The sequence below is a fragment of the Felis catus genome, chromosome B4 (assembly GCF_018350175.1).
Source record: "Felis catus isolate Fca126 chromosome B4, F.catus_Fca126_mat1.0, whole genome shotgun sequence".
Taxonomy (NCBI): domain Eukaryota; kingdom Metazoa; phylum Chordata; class Mammalia; order Carnivora; family Felidae; genus Felis; species Felis catus.
The window spans coordinates 25,015,544-25,039,274 of NC_058374.1; the positions used below are offsets into that span (position 1 = coordinate 25,015,544).

Genomic DNA, 23,731 nt, shown 5'->3' on the forward strand with positions numbered 1-23,731 from the left:
AATAATAATAATAATAATAAAAGAATTGGGAATATATTGAGGATTCATACAAATAATGGAGTGTCAGAAGCACAAAAAGAAATGGATGGAAGAAAGTCAATACATAAACAACAGCAGAGATTTCTCTCACTGGGTATACAGTTACAGTCAGAGAAGCAGAACCCTTATTGGTGCTATAGAACAAGGGATTTATTTTTGGAATTTGACCTATGATTGTGGGAGCTGGTGAGGAATTATATATAACACTGTTGCTTCTGTGTCTGGTTTTGGGGCTAAAAGCCAGCAGTGAAGACAGGACAGAAAATTGGATGTGAGGGGCACCTGGAAGGCCCGGTCAGTTAAGCATCCAACTTTGGCTCAGATCATGATCTCAGTTTGTGAGCCCAAGCCCTGCATTGGGCTCTGTGCTGACAGTGCAGAGCCTGCTTTGGATCCTCTGTCCCTCTCTCTCTGCCCCTCCCCTGCTCATGCACACACACACTCTCTCTCTGTCTATCTCAAAAATAAACATTAGGGGTGCCTGGGTGGCTCAGTCTGTTGAGTGTCTGACTCTTGGTTTTGGCTCAGGTCATGATACCACGTTTTATGGGTTTGAGCCCCGCATCAGGCTCCATGCTGACAGTGCAGAGCCTGCTTGGGATTCTGTCTTTCCCTCTCTCTCTGCCCCTCCCTGCTTGTTCTGTCACTCTCAAAATGAGTAAATAAATTTTAAAATAATTAAAATAATTTTTAATAAACATTAAAAAGCTTTTAATGTTTCTTATTTTTCAAAAAAAATGATCATTTGGGGTGCCTGGGTGGCTCAATCAGTTAAGCCTCCAACTTTGGCTCAGGTCATGATCTCACAGTTCATGAGTTCAAGGCCCGTGTCAGGCTCTATGCTGACAGCTGAGAGCCTGCTTCCAATTCTGTGTCTTCCTCTCTCTCTGCCCCTCCCCTGCTCATGCTCTGTCTCTCTCTCTCTCGCTCTCAAAAGTAAATAAACATTAAAAACAAATTTTAAAAAATCATTATACAAATATATTTTTACACAGATTTAATTAGTGGATTTAGGATTTACTCACAGCTGCCTTTGCCTAGGATCCAGTATTGGGTTTAAAGCTTGCAATAACTTGTTTAAATTAAATATCCCAATATTGGCCTGATTTCCTATTTTATATCTTCCTTCATCATCAGATGTGTTTGGGACAAAATCTGTTGAAAACAAAAAACACTAGCATTTTGTAGTGGGGTTAATTGTCTCTAAGTTTATATTTACACTTAATAAATTTATATTTATTAGATGTATTTATATTTATTAAATCTTTGTCTATAAACATTTAACTCAAAAGTAACATAAACACTACTACCCATACACATGAAATTCTTTTTAAATATGAATATGAATATTTGCCTAAAAGAGGCAAGTTCTAACCTGCAAGAATTTTCAGGGGATCACACATATACTTCAAACTCTACCTCAAGTCATGTCCTCCACCCTCCACGAAGCCCGCCTGGATCCCTCCTTGTAAGTATTGTGTTACTGTTACCTCCATTTTATAGGTTGGTAAAGTGCCAAGTTAAGTGACTTGTCCTAGGGCACAGAGCCGCTAAGGGTCAGATGCCAGACGTCACACCCGCATTGGTCTCACACATGTTCCCCACTCCCCTCCCTGGCATCTTCTCTAATATGTCATTCTTTAAGGGCACAGACCACAAAGGACTCATTTTTGAATCCTTATAGCCCCAGAAGATTAAGTACCACGTTTTATGAGTGAACCCAATTCTCTCTACTACCCCACCACTGTATTACCTATAACAGTTTATCTAAAATAAACCTTTGATAATTTTTTAGTGAAATAAGATATATGTGTGTAAACATATATATGTTTACATATAAATCACTCTTACCTGGATTATAGGCTTCCATAAAACCAAATGGACCATAGTCAATTGTAATGGATAACAAACTGAAGTTATCAGTATTACAAACACCTGAAACCACAACAAAAAGTTTCTGAAAACACGCTAATAAAACAATAAAGCATTTTTAAATGTATAAAATTATCCAGAATAGGAAAGGTAATGGAAATGCGTTTGTTTTGGAAATGCGGCAAAATTAGATTATCAATTGAAAGTTTAACTGGTGATACCAAATAGCTTAATATATATTAAAACTATATTTTTAAATTAAATTTACCCTTTTGTTTTATACCCTACCCCCTGCAAAGATTTCAAACACTGCAGGAACAAAAGCCCCAAGAAATAAAAATTCTTCTTACTTATCCTCAATTTCTAGCATTTGTTTAAACAATATATGTTACTTGGAATGGAATTGAGGCTAATAAAGGAATAAGATTAATTCATATTCAAAGGATGAGAAAAGGGAAAAACATGGCTATGCATTCCAGTAACAGTCACCAGCTGTGGGGAGAGAGTATGCCTCCCAGGCCGGTGAGGCCATGGCTGGGGTAGGAAGAAGCCGGGGAATGAATACACCAGCCTGTTACATACAGGATATTCGGCAACGGTGTCCAATATAGAGTTTCAGCCTTTCTCTGTTTACAAAACGTGAACTATACAGACTCTCTAACCCAGCCATTCCACTTTAGGGGTCTATCCTCAAAAAGTCACCTTCAAGAATACAAAGATACAGTTGCATGGTAGTCACTGCAGCAGAGTTCATAATAGCAAAAACTCTGAAATGCTGAGCCCGCTCTCCCTACCCCAACCACCCCAAGAGAGATACACGGAGTATGTGTGTGATAAGCTAAGCGGATTTCAAGAAGTTTTGCAATGTGGGAATTCCGTTTGGTATTTATCTAGACACATTAGTAAGTGTACGATTTGTTTTTCAGTTATTCTTAGTTCAGGCACATATTCCTCCCTATGCAACTTCACACACAAGATGGCTTCATACATACAAGCCAGGCCTGCTTTTTTCAAAGATTATGAATATCCTCCAAAACAGTCCAAAAGAATTGATAGGAAATGGTTAACAATGATTGCCCTGGAAAATGGAATTCACACTCACTTCTGTATATTTTAAAGCATTTTTTTAATGTTTATTCATTATTGAGAGACAGAGCATGAATGGGAAAGAGGCCAAGAGAAAGGGAGACACAGAATCTGAAGCAGGCTCCAGGCTCCAGGCTGCCAACACAGAGCCTGACACGGGGCTTGAACCCACGAACCACGAGATCATGACCTGAGCCGAAGCCAGCCGCTTAACTGACTGAGCCATCCAGGCACCCCTCACTTCTGTATATTTTAAATTCTTTACCTTAGGCATGTAGTGCTTTTATACTTCAGATTTTTAAAACAGCTTTAAAGAGATCTAAATATAATACATGTAGCCACGAGGTTAAAAAGCTTTACAGGTAATAACATCCTCATCAAATTGAGGATGCCTGCTCTATTTTGTGTATACTGTTCCCCTCAAAACCATTTCAAACACGAGAAAATTGTTTCTCTGTTGCTGAAAACAAATTCATAGGCTATAAATGTTAAGAAGCTCATCAGCAGGAATATTTTGAGGCACACAAAAAAGAAGTCTTCTGCTTCAACAAATTAACTCTACTTCCCCAACAGAAAAATGACACATCAGTAGATAACTTACCATGAGCAAAACCAACAGACATCCACAAGGCAATGAGTTGTGCTGTCTCTGATACCACAACAGAGAAGAAATCCTAAAATAAAATTCAGAAATTTGTCAGATTTTTCAGGAATGCATACTCTTTTAGGATCTTCTGGTAAGTCACAAGGAGAACATGGAAAACATTCAGAGAGCCAAAACCTAACTAAAGAAATGGAAATTACTAGGTGTAAGAAAAACATGGAAGAATGTAGGGAATTAGCAAGAAATAATCTCTAATGGCTCAGACAAAGTATTATGGCCAGGCTTTCCCCACGTCCAGTAAGAACAGGGAAAGCATTAGAATTCAGCACAAGGGAGTTAAAAGTAAAGTGAGTTCTTAAACTTTGAAACGAATGGCCAACAAAAATAATGCCATTCCATTCTCTGTGACTGCTAAGAGGGTAAAAGAGGGTACAATGATCAAAACATTTCCACAAGAACAGAAAATTAGGGGTGCCTGGGTGGCTCGGTCGGTTAAGCATCTGACTCTCGGTTGAGGCTCAAGTCATGGTCTCATGGTTCGTGAGTTTGAGCCCCACGTCATGTTCCGTACTGACAGCTCAGAGCTGGAGCCCGCTTGGGATTCTGTGTCTCCCTTTCTCTCTGCTCTCCCCTGCTCACACTGTCTCTCAAAATAAATAAATAAACCTAGAAAGAAAGAAAGAAAGAAAGAAAGAAAGAAAGAAAGAAAGAAAGAAAGAAAGAAAGAAAGAAAGAAAACAAAAGAAAAGAAAAGAAAATCACATGTTTTCTTGTTATGGATTATGTGTATTTTGGAATGACTAATATAGAAATATCCATATATCTCACATGTGAGAAAAGAACACATAGGACCAAGTTACAAACGCTGCACAAAAAATAATGTCTAGAGTCAGGATGCAGTAGTATCTGTTCTTTTTCTCTAGCTCCTTTCAAACAAATCCGCTTTTTTTTTTTTAATGTTTATTTATTTTTGAGAGAAAGAGACAGAGTGCAAGCGGGGGAGGAGCAGAGAGAGAGGGAGACACAGAACCCGAAGAAGGCTCCAGGGGCCAAACCCAAGAACCATGAGATCATGACCTGAGCCGAAGCTGGATACTCAACGACTGAGCCACCCAGGTGTCCCACAAAACCACTTTCTTATCTGTGTCTTGTTTCTGAAGTGGTTCACCTTCTCTTCCTCTAACAAAATGTTAAGAGTGCTCTTTTTTCTTTCCTACCTTTAGTTCTTTAAGTTATAAGTTGTAACCGTTGATGTTGACAAGCAATGAGAGAAGACCAAATACCACCCTTTGTCTTTAAAAACTTACCACGTATCTGTTAGGTTCTGCGACCTCTACTGAGGGGAAATGCTCCCGTATGATGAAGTCTAATAATGTCCTAGAGAGAAGAAGGGGAGAGTATCGGCATGCCTCCGTATCAAACCATCTAAATCCACCCTTGACATTCAGGAAGCCATTTGATTCAAGCTTAAATTTTTAAAAACTGAAATAAGATTTTACTCCCAAAACAGCCATAGAGAAATCTTTCCTCAACACCAGTTAAAACTGGAAATGTGTTTCTAAGATAGGATTAGATTCCATCTGATTATGTTACAGAGTCAGCTTAGTTCAGTACATACCCAGTGTACATGTCCTGCACCTGCTGTATGCTGCACCCTATGCAAATCCTGACAAGACCCAGACCCAGAATCCAAGCAGAAGTGAACGAAAAAACAAATGGGAAGTTAGAAATAATGCCCAGCGAGTATAGACAACTCTCTCAACAAGCAGGGATGACCACGAGCTCAGTAAACATTTGCTAACGTAAGAGACACAGAGACCCCTCGTGACCAATGTGATGACTTCTCTGTTTTGCTTATTCATTTCCCTCAATGTCTTTTCTCTCCATATTCTTGGTGGATCAGGTGGAATCTGGATTTATTAAGCTCATAACTACAATATAGGACCCACATTCCTAATGATTCTAGTTTGCCTATGAGAATTTTTATGAGTTTTTAAAACTGTGTTATCTTAACAAAAGGAAACAGAATTCCTCTTAAATGAAGAAATTTTTTTCTGAAAACGCATCTTGCTAAGTCTGCTGAAGGAAGATGAAATTTTGTAAGCACAGATATCACAGGCACCAAGATATCAGAAAATGCTGGAAGCTGTACTGCATGATGCAAGGGGAAGAATTGCTTTTGCTCTTTTGAAGCAATCCTCTGTCTCCCCTGCAGAAAAATCTTCACCAAGATGCACCTGTTCTTAAATGCTTTGTGTAAATTCTCCTGTTTGGTTCATTTTGTCCTATTTTTTTTAATGTTTATTTATTTGTTGAGAGAGAAAGACAGAGTGCGAGTGGGAGAGGAGCAGAGAGAGAGGGAGACACAGAATCTGAGGCAGGCTCCAGGCCCCAAGCTGTCAGTACAGAGCCTGACGCAGGGCTTGAACTCATGAACTGTGAGATCATGACCTGAGCCGAAGTCAGACGCTTAACCGACTAAACCACCTAAGCGCCCCTGTTTTTGTCCTATTGAAGGGGCTAAGTTTCAAGTCTGGGTCAACCCAGAGCAAAACAGGCATCTCACACATGTCAAAACCGTGGGAATCCCAGAAGTTATAAGGAGATCTTTCGAGCTCTGCAGGCTGCAGAAGTGGGGGGTTTGAGTCATTTCCACCTAGGTCTCTGAATGGCACAGACCCTCACAGTTGATAGTTGCATTTGAGATTAAAAATTCCTTGGGGAAAGGGTCTACTGTGTCTCACACTTCTTTTAGCTTCCTAGAAAACCCACGTGATATTAGGCACATAGCTTTAAAAATAATTATTTATTGAAATATTTGGTTTTACTTATAAGAAAACCAAAGATGTTTTAGCTTCACAGCATGTATATAAGCATTTTTTAATTGTCTTCTGTCATTTAACAAAAAAAAAACCTCACTTTCTAACCTTAGTAAATCCAGTTCACCATAATGAGCCAAAATTTCTAATGATCCAATTCTAAACCATGATTTTGCAACACGCAGCACTACAGCACCTGAAAAACAAACATTTCAGCATAAGTTAAACTATGCAAATATAGCATAATATGGTTTTCTTAAAATTTAAATTATTTTATTTACTTTATTTTATTTATTTATTTATTTATTTGAATGAGAGAGAAAAAGGCAGAGAGGGAGAGAAACTCAAGCAGACTCCACGCTCAGTGTGGAGTCTGACATGGGGTTCAATCCCACGACCCTGGGATCATGACCTGAGCTGAAATCAAGAGTCAAACATTCAAACAACTGAGCCAACCAGGTGCCTCCAAATTTAAATTATTTTAATAAAAAATAATACAGTAACTGAATTTATCAGAAAAAAACTAATTTATACCCTAGAAAGGATCAAGGGTTTTTCTCTATTTCTTTAAGCCTTGAATCAGAGTGTCAGTAGCCACAACACTTTCAGAAATACCAAGGCTCCAACCTCACCGAAGGCTGCTCAGTCAGGCTGCAAACATGGGACTCCCAGTCTCCTCTGTTGTGACCTTTTCCCTGTAACTTATCCTGAAATAGGGAATCCGTGAATGCTTTCCGTGGCATAGTCCCTGCAAGTGCCTTCTATTGGTGTAACTAATTGAAAATTAACTTCAATAAATAAATGTTTATGTATGTTCTAACTTACGCATGCACTAAAGAAATAAAGTGAGTCTATGCATTTTTGTGTTAGTGTTCACAGCCTTCCGTCCTGACTATAGTAGTAAAACAACTAGTAAATAGAATTCGCGGGGTTTTTTTTTTTTTTCCCACAAGGAATGCTGTACTTATGTGTGTTTAGATGTCAAGATGAAGTCTATCCCAGGCAACTAAACGTCCTGCTCTGCCAGGATCCAATACCTGCTGCTCCCTCTTTCCCTACTCCATGGGCCCCTCCCCTTCTCCCCCTACTAAAGTCCTTCCTAATCTCAAAGATAAATAATCCTTCGTTCCTTTAAGCATGAAGACTTTAGGGAGATTGTTTTTTTATGAAAATCTTGTCAAAACATATCAGGCATGAAGTATAAAGAATATAACGTGCACTTAGCAAATCATTGAGAACATCAGTAAAAATCCTCTGTTATATGGTCACGTCCACAGGACCCGAGAGAGCATGTAGGGCTGTCAGCAGCTCTCAATAACTCTGTTGTTTAAGTTGTTAAATAAGTTTATTATTAGGGCACCTGCTGGTTTAGTCAGTACAGCATGTGACTCTTGATCTCAGGGTAGTGAGGTCAAGCTCCACGTGGGGCATAGAGCTTACTTAAAAAACAAGCAAACAACAAAGAAATAAAATGTATTCCTTACTGATTTTCAATTCTCCTCCCTGCCCAGAGATTCAGGGTCAAGTTTCTCTCACTGTTTCCCTTTCCACACTTCTCACCCCTTCCTAATTTTTTTTATTTCTGACCTACTAAAGGCTGAGGGAAAAGCTAGTGGAACCGACTGGAAGTGAGCATGAAGTAAGAGCAATGAGGCTGTGAGGAAAGGTCTAAGGGTCTCTCCTCAGAAGGGAGCGTATGAACTTTGGCGCCCTGGCTTTGTAACACTTTGCTGGCCGTCCATAACCATTTTTGTTCACTTCCCAGATGTTTGCTCTTTGAAACCAAAGGGCTACGCACATAAGGATGTGAGAAAGGATATTCTATGGTAACATCATAAAGCGGCAATTACATCTTGAAGAACCACGGGCCATCTTTTAAGAAGACCCGACACAGAGCTGTCCAGTATCGGTTACTCTTGAAGAACTTAGGCTAATTGTATGTAAGTCTCCTAAAAACCATTGTTACCTCGTTCTTTCACGATGTTTCCATTGTAGAACTGATCTCTCCATACTTCATCGTCACTTACAACCAGACTGAAACATAAGAGAATCCAACAATTAAAGTTAGCGCTTAGCTGCTGGCAAGCCACCGAGAAGTACCTAAAACCATCAGAAACACTGAGAAATCACGCTGCCAGAGATTTGTCTGCTCACTTTACTGACACACGTCGGGAGATAACGTGATGCGGTCCTGAAAGTTAGCTTTGAGGAAAAAGGATTTACCTTGCAACTCTGCTGGTTGGAATTCTGAGAGAGTGCATAGCCTCACTGCATAAAAATTCTCTCACTGAGGAACGAAGTACAGCTCTGCCATCACCATTTCTCAGGGAAATAAGACAAAAAAGATATTCAGTTGTAATTAAGACAAGACCAATTTTTATTTAGATGACTAAAAAAAAAAATATCAAACTGTACCGGGAATATGGGGTCTTTCCTGAGCCTTTTAATTGGAGCTCCCAGTTTTCACCCTGCCTTCAACAACAAAGAAATCTAAGTATTAGAAGATTCATGTTAATATTCAGCAGAAAAGCTACTACACCAGAAAACATGTGGTACCTGTTCATGTAAGTTCCAAGAAGATGGGCTCTTCCATCCCCAAGCTGACCTGCCCAGATCCCAAACTAAAGGAGAAAAAGGGAAATTATTCATGCTTATTAGTCCTTAAAGCTTTCATAGTAATTTTATAGCCAAAGCTTTTTTGTCAAAATTGAGAATGGGTTGGGGTGCCCGGGTGGCTCAGTCGTTTAGGTGTCCAACTTTTGGCTCAGGTCATGATCTTGAGGTTCATGAGTTCGAGCCCCACATCAGGCTCTGTGCTGACAGCTCAGAGACTGGAGCCTGCTTTGGATTCTTTATCTTCCCTCTCTCTTTGACCCTCCACCGCTTGCATTCTGTCTCTGTCTCAAAAATAAACATTACAAAAATTGAGGGATGTCTGAGTGGCTCAGTTGGTTGAGCATCCAACTTTGGCTCAGGTCATGATCTTGCAGCTCATGGGTTCAAGCCCCGTGTCAGGCTCTGTGCTGACAGCTGAGAGACTGGAGCCTGCTTTGGATTCTGTGTCTCCCTCTCTCTCTGTCCCTCCCCTGTTTGCTCTATCTCAAAAATAAATAAACATTAAATTTTTTTAATTGTTTCTGATGGTTTTAGGTACTTTAGGTACATTTTTAATTGAGAATTTTTTTAATTGAGAATGGCATTTTTAGGATTATAATAATCAACAACTTGAATAAAGGTGAAGATGAAATTCAATCAATAAAACATAAGTGAAATTTATTTTAAGAATATAAATTTAAGACATATAATTCACTTCATCATCTTACAGCTGAGCTCAAGCTTGTTGGGTGTAGAATACTTAGAACTGACCTATTGATCTATTTAATTCCAGAATATGAACTAGGAACAATTTATTCATAGAAGGTTTGCCAATATTATATGCATGCAGTGTGAAATCAGGAACATACTTGTAACTCAAAAAATTGCTTTTGAACTTGCATGATTGACTGTTTCCAAATTTTTCTGTTTGCAGTTGCCCAACTCCCAGTTATGCCACTTACTACCTATGGAAATTTGAGTGACTTAATCCCACTGAGGCTGACCTTTCATTTCTGTAAAATGAGCTAACCCTTGCCAGGTGTAAGAATGAATGCTAAGAAATGCTTTGTACTATACGCAAGCGCTCCTAAGTTGGTAATTATTTTTACTGCTAACGGTGATTTGCTAACTTGGACAGGACTCCGTTTTCTACATGCATGTCACTTCCACCAGAAAGTGGTCTCTGACTTTCTGGGACTAGGAAGGTGGTTCTGTGAATTCCCATAACTCCTATACTTACCCCTTTCATGTTTTGTTGGTGTTCTATAATTGGATGTTATAGAATTTGTTTCTTTATCTGTCCCCTCCCCTAGAGTATTAACAATCTGAACAAAGGGGACAGGTCTCATTCACCATTATAGCTCCTGGCACATAAATGGAGTTTTATAAACAGCTGTGAAATATTTAAACTATGTTTATAGTTTTGAGAGAAAAACATGAAATTGAGAAAAATCTACCTGGTATTTTTTCATCTTAACCAGGAACAGATCACCGTTAATTTCAGCTACATAATACCTCTAAGAGCACAAATCTGAGAGATGCTTCGGCAATTTCTAAAACAATACGTTAGGTATATGCCACACCATGAAAAAGAAGTAGAAAGAATGGTGAATCCAGAGGCAGGAGTGAAGTCAGGGGAAATAAGAAGGTAATTCTCTGTTAATAAAAGAGAAACCATTTATTGTTCAAAAGGACAAAGCCGTCCTTATAAATATTTGTAATTTCAAATTATAAAGAGGGAAGAAGAGATGAAATGTGAAATTGATAAAAGATTCATCTAACTTACTATATTACAAAGTAAACCTACAAAAAAATACAGCTTAACAAAACTCTGCAGAGCTTAAGGTTTGCATTCATACTTCAACAGTACACGTGAGTACTGGTACAAAATGCTAATAAATTTAACCTATATGGGGAATGACTTTTTGAACCACGGGATCCCTATATTTGGGAGCTAAACAAAACAAAACAAAACAAAACAAAACCATAAGGATCATATAGTCCAGAAGTTTCTAAATTGAGAAACATAGTTCAGCAAAATGTTAATAATTATTCCTTAAGAACAGCACACTAAAACCCTGCAGTCAAGTATGTTTGAAAAATGGAGTGTTAAAGTAAGTGGATTTCTTTGCCACAGCACTTCTCACAACTCCTGGAATGGTATTGGTCAACCCTTGCACATTACAGATCAACACACTGAGGTTTAAGTTTGTCACATATGACCCTTAAAGTCTTTCTCAATTCTAATTAGTGGTCTATGTCACTTTGCTTCTCAAGCTTGTGTTAGCTTAGCTTCTATGATGCTTTTGCTTCTTAGGACACTGAGGAATGAAAGCAACAAAAATCTGAAAGGAATTACCTGCCCCCAAGAGACCAGAGCCTGATACTATCATTATTATAATAGGTATCATGGAAGCACTTTTCATGTTTCCTGACTTAATCCTTACTCCCACCCTATTACACTTTGTTACCATTCCTAAAAATTATTCCAGAGTAAACCAGCCTCGGGACAATCAGAGTGTTAAATTAAAAAAAAAAATTTAACGTTTATTTATTTTTGAGAGAGGAGTCGGTGCAAGCAGGGGAGGGACAGAGAGAGAGGGAGACACAGAATCTAAAGCAGGCTCCAGGCTCTGAGCTGTCAACACAGAGCCCGAGGCAGGGCTCAAACCCATGATCATGACCTGAGCTGAAGTCAGACACTTAACTGGCTAAGCCACCCAGCCTAATCTTATCTGGTTCACAGGAAAGTCACAGCAAGTTCAACAATTAGTCCTGTGTTCCTTCTTTGTTTTTAATTAGTCAGATACCACCACACCCTGAACTTGCTTCAATATCTTATTTCTAGAAGGCACATTCTTAATTGCTTCAACATACATAATACCCCCAATTAGTCCTAATTAAATTCTAGCAGCTTCTAGCAGTTCTAAAACTTTGTTGCACAGCTGTCCTGGCAAAACTATAATCTCTTTATCCTTCTGAGATTTTATATTGACTTTTTGTGCTGCTTTACCTAAATCTCTTGCCAAAACTTCACCAAATGAGTTACCTAGCGATAATTCACAGAAATTTTATATTGGTGCTGCCCCGGTTTTCTCAATTCCATCAAAGAAACTTGGGTTTTCTTTTTAACACGGCAAGAAATCACATCAGCTAATTACGAGCATCTTAGGATAACACATTCTTCTAGAAACACCTTGTTGACATCTCAGTACACTAACAAAGGAATCAATGCAAAGTAATTTCATTAATGGGACTGTATTTCCACCAACTGTTTATATTTACATAAGGGAAGTAATGCAGATGCTACTCCTACCTGGTGGCCACCATATCTGTGAGCCAATGGAATGGATCCAGATACTATCTTTTCACCACTCACAAGCTGGATAAAATCATCTGTTTCTGAGACAGATAAATCAAGGTCCAAAATATCTTCTAGAACTTCCTGAGGCAGGAAAAAACAAGAAAACAAACAAACAAAAAAAGCCTTACAAACTTAAGTAATCCTTTAAGAATTTTTAACAAAGGAGACTTGATGGAAAAAAGAAAATTAAAAGAAGCTCTTCCAAAAGTACATTAATATTTTTTCATGAGAGATGTATCGTACTTTATATGATTATTTACGCTATTTAGGAAAATTAGTTCTTAGTTTAAAATTTTTTATGTATTTCTTGTGATGCATGGTAAAACAATATTTTTCCTAGTTCGTATTCTTTAAAAGAACTAGAAAAAAAGAAAATGTCTTATTTCTATTCCCCAATTCAATTGTATCATGAGAGAACAATTTAGAATCTATTATTAGAGCCCATTTTTAAGAATTTAACTTACTTACCCCCCTTCTTCCAAAAAGTATATTTTCCTGTAAGATAACTTTAAGATGAAATGGAGTACTAGCTCCAGGAATCAATAGCAAAAAGTGATTTCTAAGAATTACATACTCCAAGTGTGTGTGAATTTTGAACACAAAGATAGGCATTTATCACCTAACAATTCAACTCTAAAAAGTATGAATATCTTTTTAGACAAAATTTACAGTGAATTATGTATCTGTGTTGTGAAAAAAAAATCAAGCCTAACCTTTGAAACTGCTACAAGACGTACTCTTGATTTCAAAGGAGTAGGGACGGCAATTGAAAAAATACAGTTTTTCACTTTACGAACATAGTTTTCTTTAACAGGATCAACTGGCAACACAGCTGATTAAAAAAAAAAAACACAAAAAAACTCAGTGTTCTCATTTATTGCAAACATAGCATTAATATTCCTTAGAAGGGCTACGGTTCTTCAGGAAAATTAATTTATACCGCTATTTTCTTCCCACTTGGGTTAAAGCCTATTCTATCATTTTCAACCATAGCTATCCAATATTCATCTAATACAGTAGATGGAACCACCCAAGAAGATGGGAGATGGAAAAAGTTTAAACCAAGACACATACCCTGTCTTCAAGGATTTTCATTTATAGGAGACCAACAGGATGCACAACATATTTATAAATAAGAATGTATAAATAAAGCAGAGGTGAGCTGCATTACAATTTTACAATTATAGTAACAGCCAATTCAATGGAATCCAACCAAAAAATATTAGGCAGTTAATCACATTCTTTCTGTCCTTCAGAAAATCGTAATTACTGAAGGAAACAGATATGCACAAAAATTCTAATACCAGGCAACAGATGTTTTACTAAATGTATAAAACACGTAGTAAAGCACATCTACCTTATTTTAAAAGCTGTACAAAAAAAGAGAGCTTTGAACATGCTTTAGATACTCAACATATTTTATTTTACATTCAATTTTTAAAATCTTAATGTTTTCCTAAAACCAACCAGTTAAAACAAAAAAACAAACAGAAGACGGTAGGTGTACTACTAAAATTACAAAACAAGGGGACACAAAATTTTGTTTCTGGATAGAGATATTATCAAGATGTCAGTGTAGTCAAATTATTTAATAAACATATGGATATCCGGCCAAAATCCCAGTAGAGCTTTTCCGAAGAAACAGATCATCTTAAGTGTAAATCTTGAAAAATAAAAATTATTTTTTTAGAGAGAAATGGGAGTTTTCCTATCATATTATAAATTATAAGAACACAATTAGCTGGGGCACCTGGGTGGCTCAGTCGGTTAAGCATCCGACTCTTGATTTTGGCTCAGGTCATGATCCCAGGGTCGTGGGGATTGACCCAGGTCGAGCTCTGCTCTAAGTGTGGAGCCTGCTTAAGATTCCCTTTGCTCCTGTCCCCTACTTGCTCTAAATAAATAATTAAATAAATAAATAAATAAATAAATAAATAAATAAGATAACTAAAAGGTTAAGATAGATGCAAAGACCAAAGGGACTCAGTGAAAAGCACAGAAACAGTCCAAAGTAATGTTAAGAATGCTCTATATAATTAAAATGATATTTGTAATCAGTAGAGAAAGGTGGCATTGGGACAATCAGTTCAACTGTTTGGCATAACTTTTATTTGTCCCACTCAAGCCTAGGTGAACCAAATGGCAAGTTGTAACAGAAATAAGAGTGATCATCTATCTTTCCCGTAGGAGTATAAAAAGAGGCAAATGTGGACCAGATTTAACCTTTACACTTTCCCCTAAATACATGGTAAAGAAGGCACATCATGGAGAACAAATGGGTAGCCAACCAAAAAACAAATGATTTCAGCATTGCCACAGAAAACCTGACAATATGATTAAAAGTAGAAGATCCAACAATGTATTTGAGTCTCTTTTAAGAGATCCACTGTGTGGAAATAGACTAAATTATAATTAATGCATTTTTTATGATGCCCTAACATTTTAATAGAGCACAGGCTATGTATACTGTTCATTAATACTCATGATTTTGTACTGACTGGTTCACATTTTGGTACGGTAGTTGATTAGTCAGTCATATGTGATCATTGGTCAGGGAAAAAAAGAGGCCAGCTGCTTCAGAGGCACCCAACCCTTCCTTACCTTTGCTACACTTTACCCAAATAATCAGTCATACACTACAAACCCAAGAGAAAATTCCAAATGTATATTAAGTCTCTATCTTAACATCTCAGAGATTTCAATAATTCCAAAATTAAATTCTTTAGAATTCAGTTTAGCCTAAGAATATGAAATCCACAAAAACTGCTAATCTTTCAGCACAACTATGTTTGAACCTCTTCTCTCAGTAAATGTTCTTACCACAGTCACCTTGATAATTGATCATTTATCTAATAACATCAAGATGAGATGTTTTCATGCAGTATTATGAATCAAGACACAGTTAAGATGTACATAGTATTATGTATACAGTCTCTCCTTGGCTGTATAACACCTGGTCCTACCATAGATAATGTTTTGAACAGTATCATCATTGTGGAAAGAAAATGTCTTAAAGTATAGTCAACTTTCCAACATTGAAAAAATAACTTCAAAAATGCTCTCAATTACATACTTGCTCCACTTATATCAGTCAGTACTGGTTATTTCATTCCTAGAAGTGCAGTCAAAACAACCCAAGTTGTTCCTAGCCTGTGCACAAGAGTCGGCTCTTTGGCAGCTCCCTACACAGCTCGGTGGTTTTAACTTCCTATACACATGTTTAGCCTAGTTGGGTCAAAAGAACTACTTGTATTCTGCATGTCCTATTGATGGGTTATTCTTCATCAAAAGTTTAGCTATCTATAATGTTGGAAACCTTCACAAATTTCATCCGCTTCCCCAACTTAGCCTTGCATAAGGCTGTATACTTAGCCATAAAATTTCTTTTTTAAAGAGCCAGATATTTTGTTTTAACCTGGAAAACAATCTCCAAATGAAAATGGCCTGACAGAACGGTGTAGTGCTGTATCTGGGAGCTTGGCAAGACATGTAACTCTTCCATGTTTCCCTGTGTGTGAAAAAGGGCAAATGATAGTATCTAAGTAGTAGCATTGTTGTAAATAATTTATTGCTACACTTTACCATGGCAAATTGTACCTGTTGAATATTTAATGTACAGAGCTATATCAAGATAAGCCACAGATGTGTATAAACAACCTTTATTTGTAAAGCACCTCACATTATTTTTTACATACTACTTTTCAAGATTGGGGGAAAAATCATAAAATTGGCTTATTTAAATAAGCCTTATTTTATGCTTTTATTCAGTAAAAAATAACTGAATATAAATATAAAAATGTGCTCAGCTATACCACGGGCACTTTCACTTTTTAAATGCAAAACGCATGTTCAAAAGAACAGGAAAAAAAAAAAATCAGAGAATTGCAGTTGCCTATTTTGCTGGTCTGTTTCCCCATAACGGTGACTTTTTGAAGACAGATGTTTCTTTCATTCTGTATCCAAAATGCCTACACTTTCTCTCATTGGCCCTATTTGTGTCATGTTGAATTACTGCAGCACGGATTTGATGTAAGTGCGCTCTCTCATTATCATGAGAGAAGTAGATCTGGCTATAGAATTAAGGAAAGGTCTTTCTAACTCACATCAGGTACTAATCCTGTACATTCTCCGGTATCTCCCACACTGGCAAGTTACACCCAACATTACCAAATACTAAGCAATTTCACACAGCTCAGTACACCCACGGGTGGGACTCCTACCCAGTTATGAGCAATACCGCCAAACTATGCCACCATATACCTAAAAGGTTCTCAGAGGACAGAGTCCAAAAGTCGAGAGACAAGGCTAACTTAGCTTTTGTCTCACAATAGCCCAGCTCGTGTTTCGACTTGTTTCTGGAAAGAAGCAAGAGGTGGGCACTTCCCTCGAGGTCAGGTAGCAATAGGCAGCAGACAACGCTGGGGCAGGTCACGCCAAAGAGAAGCAGCCGTGGAAACGCGAGACCCCGGATCAGACAGCAAAACGGGAATCTGATTCTTTGAGTCATAGCTCTGTCTAAATACGCGGAACAAGAGTCTGGCGCACGGTGGCAATTGTTAACAGCCGGTTCCCCCAAGATCCTTTTTTTTTTTCCTTTTTTTTGGCTATGTCTGATGGGAGCTCCTAGCTCCCCGGAGGGTGGGCAGGAGTTCGGGAGAAACTGCTCGTCCAAGTGAAATGTCCCGCTTAGTTACGGGGACCGGCAAGGGGCCACCCCCGCAAGTTTAGGGCAGCTGTGGCGCCTAAGGTTCCGCGTGGCCCTTCCGGGGAAGCGCCGGCGGCGCTAGCCCCGCTCTGGAACGAGCTGCCGCAGCCCGGGGCGAGGTCGAAGCACTTCCTGTGCCAAGTTTCCGGCTCCGGGTTCCGGGGGGAAGACCGCCCGGCCACAGGCGGAGCCAGAGCTCCGCCGCGGCTTTCAGACTCGGACCCTATGGCTTCGTGCCGGTGGCCCTGGCGGCGCTGCTGCTCCTGGAGGCCGGCTGCCCGGAGCCCCGGGCCCGGCTCCCCGGGCCGCACAGGGCCCCCCGGGCCGCCCGCCGCTGCCGACGGCGGCGTGCAGGTGAGGAGGCCCTGAGGCGGGCGCGGCGGCGGGGCGCAGAGGTCACCGCGCCAATGACAGCCGCACGGATGAATGAATGGGGACGGGTGGCACGTGCGCCGGGCAGGGGGCAGGGGGCCGGGAGGCTGCGCTGCAATGGGGACCCGGGGCTGGATGGGCCCCGGAATGGGCCCGAGCCCCGCCGGGGGATGTGGAGGGGTGGGTGCCGGGCGTATGCCTGATGTTGGGGCGCCCTGCGCGAGTCTGCAAAGCGCGGTACTGGGGACCCAGGCGCTTTGGGGTTTGGGGAAATAGCGGTGGATGAGGAGCCGGGTCTCAGGGAAAGTGGAGGGAGGGCAGCCGGGTTGTCTCCTGGCGTGTGGACCTAGTGCAGCCTGGAGACCGAATGCAGCTGTTTCCTTTCGATTTACACCCAGGGCTTCCGGAGGAGCGCTCTTAATTAGGACTTAAGAGCAAAAGGTGCTCTGAGCGCTCTGGGATCCAGGGCATCCAGGTGGGCTCGAAATAGGCGGAAGAGGCTTCGTGTAGGGCTGATGCTCAGAGTGGACCGGATTTCAGTCCTACGGTAGTTGCTTCCCGGCCGGGGAGAGCCTACCTGGACGGGGTAGAAGGTCACAGCAAGGAGAAGAGGCCTGAGGATGTCACAAGCAGAGAAACGTTGAACTTTGATTTCATGTGACTTCTTGAAGTAGAGTAAGAATCTCAGCACTAACCATGACTGCTTGACTCTCCGCCCTGCAGCCCTTGGGCCCAGTCAGTTTTCTCCCTTTCCGGCCAGTTTAGCCCCTGTAAATTGACATGTTCTGTGGCTTCATGAGTCTTTCCTGCACTGATTGACTCTCCACGTGCCATGGGTAGGCCCATATTGTTTAGAGAAACTGAGCAAAATCTATCTACTCACTGTCCTTTTTAGAGACTTCTCCAGTCACACAGTAATTATTATGTTTTCCTTTCATCCACAAGGCTCGTTTTTAAAAAGTTTATTGAATTTAGGACTTTTCTGTTTTGGTTGGCTTGGGGACACTTCATATTCCCATGTACTCTTCAGACACCATGTACCTATATGCAATATGTAGCATTTATAAATGTCTGCTCTGTACCAAGGTGGATACATGTCACAACTTATCCAGAATGGACATTTGGGGAGAGAATAGCAACTGGGCCCGCAGACCGACAGTAAAAAGAGAATATGGGAAATGAAAGTCTCCGGGCTTTGCTGGGACCCATTTCAGTACAGTCCTAGCCAGACTTCAAATACTTACAGTGTCACAGATGAAGGCATTATTGGGAGAGATGTTGGCACCCACCATCTGATAGCACTGGATACTTCTTTTCTTTGACACTCCTTTTTATTGATTTATTTACACTCTAGTATAATTAACAGTGTTATATGAGTTTCAGATGTGCAGTATAGTGATTTGACTGTTCTATACATTACTCAGTGCTCATCAAGAGAAATGTTACTGTTGATCATCACCCTTCACCTATCTCACCCACCCCCCCACCCACCTGCCTTCTGGTAACCAGCAGTTTCTTCTCTGTAGTTAAGAGCCTGTTTTTTGGTTTGTCTCTTTTTTCTTTGTTCATTTGTTTTGTTTCTTAAATTCCACGTGCAATCCTTTGCTATTTGTCTTTGTCTGACTGACTTGTTTCGGTTAGAAAGTCAGCATTACCCTCTCTAGCTCCATCCATGTTCTTATAAACGGCAAGATTTCATTCTTTTTAATGGATAATATTCCATTGTATATGTACCACAGCATTTTTATCCATTCATCCATCAATGAACACTTGAGGTGCTTCCATATTTTGGCTATTGTGAATAATACTGCAAGAAACATAGGGGTGCATATACCATTTCGAATTAGCATTTATTTTCATATTTTTTGGGTAAATACCCAGTGATGGAATTACTGGATCATATGGGAATTCTGTGTAATTTTTAGGGGGACCTCTGTGCTGTCTTCCATGGTGGCTGCACCAGTTTGAATTCCCACCAACAGTGCACAAGCTTTCCTTTGGAAAACATGGCTCCATCTTAAAGCAGAAGATACCTTGACTGAGTAGACATTAAATACTGTAGATACTATAGATATGCAAAGACTGTATTAAATGTGTACAGTGTGTTAGGCTCTGAGCTAAGACCTTTACGCAACTTCTCCGAATTAATTGCAGCATCTCTCCGTGAGTAGGTATTAGCAGAAAGATGTCACAAGGTAACATGGCCAGGAAATGTTGGGATTTGAACCAAGATGCATCTTCCAAAGGCCATGGTTTTAATAACTATTAGGCTGCCTAGTGGTTCAGAGCACTCCATATTAGCTGTGTAATTTTAACTCTTCGCCCCAGGTTAGATTAGGTCTCAAACTGAGTATTGTAATGAAATACTGAATTTGTATGAATTAATTACAAAGGCTGAAACAAGCAGGTTAAATGTCATATAATGGTAAAATCAAAAGATCACCTCGCTTTCTTGGGACATCATAAATGTTCTTATTGGTCTAATGAATGTATAATGCTATTGTGGAACGACTAGAACTCAGCCAGTCTTCCTTGGCGACTGCCTGCCTGGCAGAGTCAACCTTTATTGTCATTTTAATATGTGTAAAGCAATATGTGTTCACTAGGAAAAAGTCAGAAAACATAAAAGCAAAAAAGGAATAAAACAAAAAACTCCCACAATCCTATTTATTCAGAAATTACTATGTTTAATACCCTGGTTTATACACTTTTAAACCCCATTGTGTATCTTATTTGTGCATGCCATATGTAAAAATTTTTGTTGCGATCACATAATACATACGGTTTTGTAGATGCTTTTTCCTTTTGATATATTGTTAACATATCTGTATATCAGTTTTTCAGGCTTGACTTTTCTGAACTTCAAGTTCCCCAGCTCTATAAAAGCAAGTACTTGTGAGGGTCATAGTGTAAAAGCACTTTGTAAGACTTTATTGCAAGTAGAGTGGATTAGTTTTATTTTTCTTGCGCTAAATTTGTCCTTTTTGTCAATATAGGTACTTTAAAAACAGAGCCCTTACCACATTAAATCGGTAAATCAGTAATTTTTTTTAATAAACTCTGCACCCAAGGTGTGGCTCCAACTCACTCTCAGAACTCTTGATCTCAGGATCCTGAGATCAAGAGTCACATGTTCTATTGGCTGAGCCAGCCAAGTACCCCAGTATATTAGTAATTTTTGAAATGACTGTGTCCCTGAATTCTTTAAGATCGTCAGTTTGTATCTTTGGGTCCCCCATGCCTGTCATAGTTCCTGGCCCATAATAGTGCTCAGTAATCATTGGAACTAACATTTGTTGTCACCACCCCTAAATCTCTTTGTAGTCTTCTGTTCTTGATCTCTAAGTTAATATTTTCAAAATGTACCACTGAACTCATTTTTTAACATTGCTGATCAGGCAGTACTATTTCCCAGCATGTTTCCCAGTGTTCGTGCTCACTTCGGCAGCACATACACTAAAATTGGAAGGATGCAGAGAAGATTAGCACTAGCACGGCCCCTGCACAAGGGTGACATGCAAATTCGTGAAGTGTTTCATATTTTTAAAAAATAATAGTAAAATAAAATAGGAAGTGTTCGTTTAGCAATGGAAATTTCCTTCCTCAACATTGAAATCTTTTTCCCTTTCACCATCCAGGCTGATGCTTGGGGGAGCTTGATTATTCTTTGTTTTAAACTGGTTGAAGAATATAAATCTTTACTATTCTCTGACCAATCTTAGTTAAATGGAAGGAAATTTTTTTTTTTTTTTTAACGTTTATTTTTGAGACAGAGAGAGAGCATGAACGGGGGAGGACCAGAGAGAGAGGGAGACACAGAATCGGAAGCAGGCTCCAGGCTCTGGGCCATCAGCCCAGAGCCCGATGCGGGGCTCGAACTCACGGACCGTGAGATCGTGACCTGAGCTGAAGTCGGACACTCAACCGACTGAGCCACCCAGGCGCCCCTGGAAGGAAATTGTTTTAAAACTACTTTTCAGATCTGAAAGGATAGATAGGAATATAGAAACTAGCTTTCTTTGGAGAAAGGGATAGATTATAGATGTGTTCTTTTCTTATATATTCCGTAATGACAAATACTGCTTTTGTAATAAGGTAATTTTATTATCATTTTTCTGAAGTTTGCAATCTACCTACAAGGGACAACTAAAGACTGTATTTATTATGAACTATGGAGGTTTTATTTATCTGGCATTATAAACAATTTTTGCATGAATATTCTTATAGGTTTCTTAATGCTTTTATTTTGTAGATGTCCTACTTTAATCTTGTGAAGAGTTTAACATCTGCTTTTTCAAATAGGTATAGTATGTCACGGTAAGTTTATAATCTGTATTACAACCACTAAAGTTATTAGCCATATTGCCAGTAAATTTCTGTTCTAACTGTGGGGGGCTACTCCAACAAATTGAATATTTTGTCTCACTACGTGCCACGGTATCACTCTGTGTGACCTCTGCCTTTTCAAAAAAATGGGAGTATAATAAAATTTAAACTCAGAACACAATAAACTAGTTTAGTATTTGATTTTGTGGGTTCTCGAGTTCCTGATTATAAAAATAAGCTATTTATGTATTGTTGAGCAAGAACAGAATTCTGTGTGTTCTAAATTGTAATGACCATTCATGCTTAATTTCCAGCAAGTATATGTATATGAATATGTGTATATAATTCTTACTTAAAAATGAAATTATCTCACTTAATAGACTGGCACTCAGTCTTACGTTGTGTGCTTTGTGCTTGTCCCAGGTTCCATCACACAACGTCAGCAGCGTGCTGTTGTAGTAAAACACGGAGTGGTGAGAAATACATCGATCCTTTCAAACTCGGTTGGAGAGACTTGAAAGATCTGTATGAAGACATTAGAAAGGTAAGAGAGCTTTGATAGTACTGTCAGTAATGTTGATTTCTTAGAATTGTGTACACTGTCATTGCAAACTTGATTCATGAGTGTCAAGTTTCAAATGTTTCTTGGGCAACATAGGAGGGCGGTATGGAGGGTACAGTACATGTCCCCATCCAGAGTGGCATTATCACAGAGCTGGGGAACTGAAAAAACCGGTACTTACCCTCCCTTATTCCTTCACCTGCTCCAGGCATATTGAAGTGCTTGAAGATCAGTGCCAGACTGCCCCCAAATGGGGCTTTATGTATTAAATGCTTTTATCCATAAAACTTTTGGTGGATTCTCAGATGCTGCCCAGAAATATTCATGTGCCCCTCATCAGCTTCCTTCCCTTTCAGGGTCCTCCACTTTCCTCCTCAAACCCTTACCTTACTCTCCTGTTCTCATAGCAACGGCCACTTCCTATTTAATAGACTGAGGGGAGGCCTTTAGGAGTCACTCTCTGGACACCTGCTTTTTTTTACCATTTACGTACCCATCTGCATGCTTGCCTCCCACCTCACTGAAGTAAATGTTCCCTCCCTTTCCAGGAGGAAAGGCCTTTCCAGGCCTCCCTTTGCCTCCTCAGCGCCTTAGGAACTAGTCCCGCCATTGCCTGTTCCCTCTCCTTTCTCTGCAGGCTCTCCCTCTTCACCTCTCTCACAGCCAATGTTGGTGTTCCAGTTTGTTCATCCTTTAAAGCGCCATCCCTTGAGCCTTGTTCCCCCTTCCCTTCCAGTACGGTATTCCCTGCCTCTTTCTTTTTGGCCCTTTCAAGTTTCCTCCAGCGTCCCTCTGCAGCTTCCTTTCCAGGCTCCCCTCTAAAACTGCCTTTGCCAGCCCGTAGCTTCCGTAGCACCTTCTGCTAAATCCAGTGGACACTTGGTTTTTATCTCCTGTGACTTTATTGAACATTGGACACTGTTGACCACTCCCAACAACGTGGAATACTTCCCAAATAATATGTCTGTTCCAGGTTGAATTGTCTCTCTTAAAACCACGCATCTAACTACTCCCTGGTCAGCTCCATGGAATGTCCATGACTGTCTCCAATGTAACCTATCTGAAACTCTGCTTTCCCTTCCTAATTGTTTTTTCTTGTTTTTCCTGTTCGTTGAAGGTGCCGCCTGGGAACCCCAGGCAGGATCCTGGAATTGTTCCTCTTCTCCTTTCACGTCCTCCTTGTCTGTTTCTTGCCTTCCATCCCCACAGTCTAGGCCAGGCCACTGCTGCTTCTGTGGCCCTGTCACTGTTGCTCTCCTGCCTCCCCCTCCCCAGCCAGCAGGGCCCTCTTTGTGCTCCCAGAGGAGCTGCGCTTACCTTCAGAGCAGCACCCATCACACTGTGTATTGTAATTGTCGTTGTACCTCTCACCCTCTAGACTGAGCTC

At 39.8% G+C, this 23,731-nt stretch overlaps 2 protein-coding genes and 1 pseudogene across 9 annotated transcripts in view; 2 read left to right on the forward strand and 1 right to left on the reverse strand.

Annotated features, from left to right (window-relative positions):
* Nucleotides 1-17,188, reverse strand: part of LOC101087240 (protein adenylyltransferase SelO-like) — a 36,320-nt gene extending 19,132 nt beyond the window's left edge. Inside the window, exons 1-12 of one of the 2 annotated variants that reach the window (XM_045061032.1) lie at nucleotides 16,640-17,188; nucleotides 13,093-13,211; nucleotides 12,332-12,460; nucleotides 8,977-9,041; nucleotides 8,836-8,892; nucleotides 8,644-8,742; nucleotides 8,387-8,454; nucleotides 6,529-6,616; nucleotides 4,909-4,978; nucleotides 3,599-3,671; nucleotides 1,891-1,974; nucleotides 1,065-1,194 (exon numbers count right to left, since the gene is read on the reverse strand). In XM_045061032.1, the coding sequence (XP_044916967.1) occupies nucleotides 1,065-1,194; nucleotides 1,891-1,974; nucleotides 3,599-3,671; nucleotides 4,909-4,978; nucleotides 6,529-6,616; nucleotides 8,387-8,454; nucleotides 8,644-8,742; nucleotides 8,836-8,892; nucleotides 8,977-9,041; nucleotides 12,332-12,460; nucleotides 13,093-13,211; nucleotides 16,640-16,886 (1,229 nt within the window). In that variant the 5' untranslated portion in view covers nucleotides 16,887-17,188. The remainder of the gene's footprint in view (nucleotides 1-1,064; nucleotides 1,195-1,890; nucleotides 1,975-3,598; nucleotides 3,672-4,908; nucleotides 4,979-6,528; nucleotides 6,617-8,386; nucleotides 8,455-8,643; nucleotides 8,743-8,835; nucleotides 8,893-8,976; nucleotides 9,042-12,331; nucleotides 12,461-13,092; nucleotides 13,212-16,639) is intronic. The other variant, XM_011283638.4, reaches the window with a different exon arrangement.
* A 47-nt stretch (nucleotides 17,189-17,235) lies between these two features.
* Nucleotides 17,236-23,731, forward strand: part of PDSS1 (decaprenyl diphosphate synthase subunit 1) — a 42,390-nt gene continuing 35,894 nt past the window's right edge. For 5 of the 7 annotated variants that reach the window (XM_023256463.2, XR_002743687.2, XR_006600367.1 and 2 more), the window contains exons 1-3: nucleotides 17,236-17,438; nucleotides 21,709-21,773; nucleotides 22,206-22,326. In XM_023256463.2, coding sequence (XP_023112231.1) covers nucleotides 17,310-17,438; nucleotides 21,709-21,773; nucleotides 22,206-22,326 — 315 coding nt within the window. In that variant the 5' untranslated portion in view covers nucleotides 17,236-17,309. Of the gene's footprint in view, nucleotides 17,439-21,708; nucleotides 21,774-22,205; nucleotides 22,327-23,731 lie in introns of those variants that run through there. The other 2 variants (XM_023256462.2, XM_045061035.1) reach the window with 2 other exon arrangements.
* LOC111561509 lies at nucleotides 20,889-21,001 on the forward strand (annotated as a pseudogene).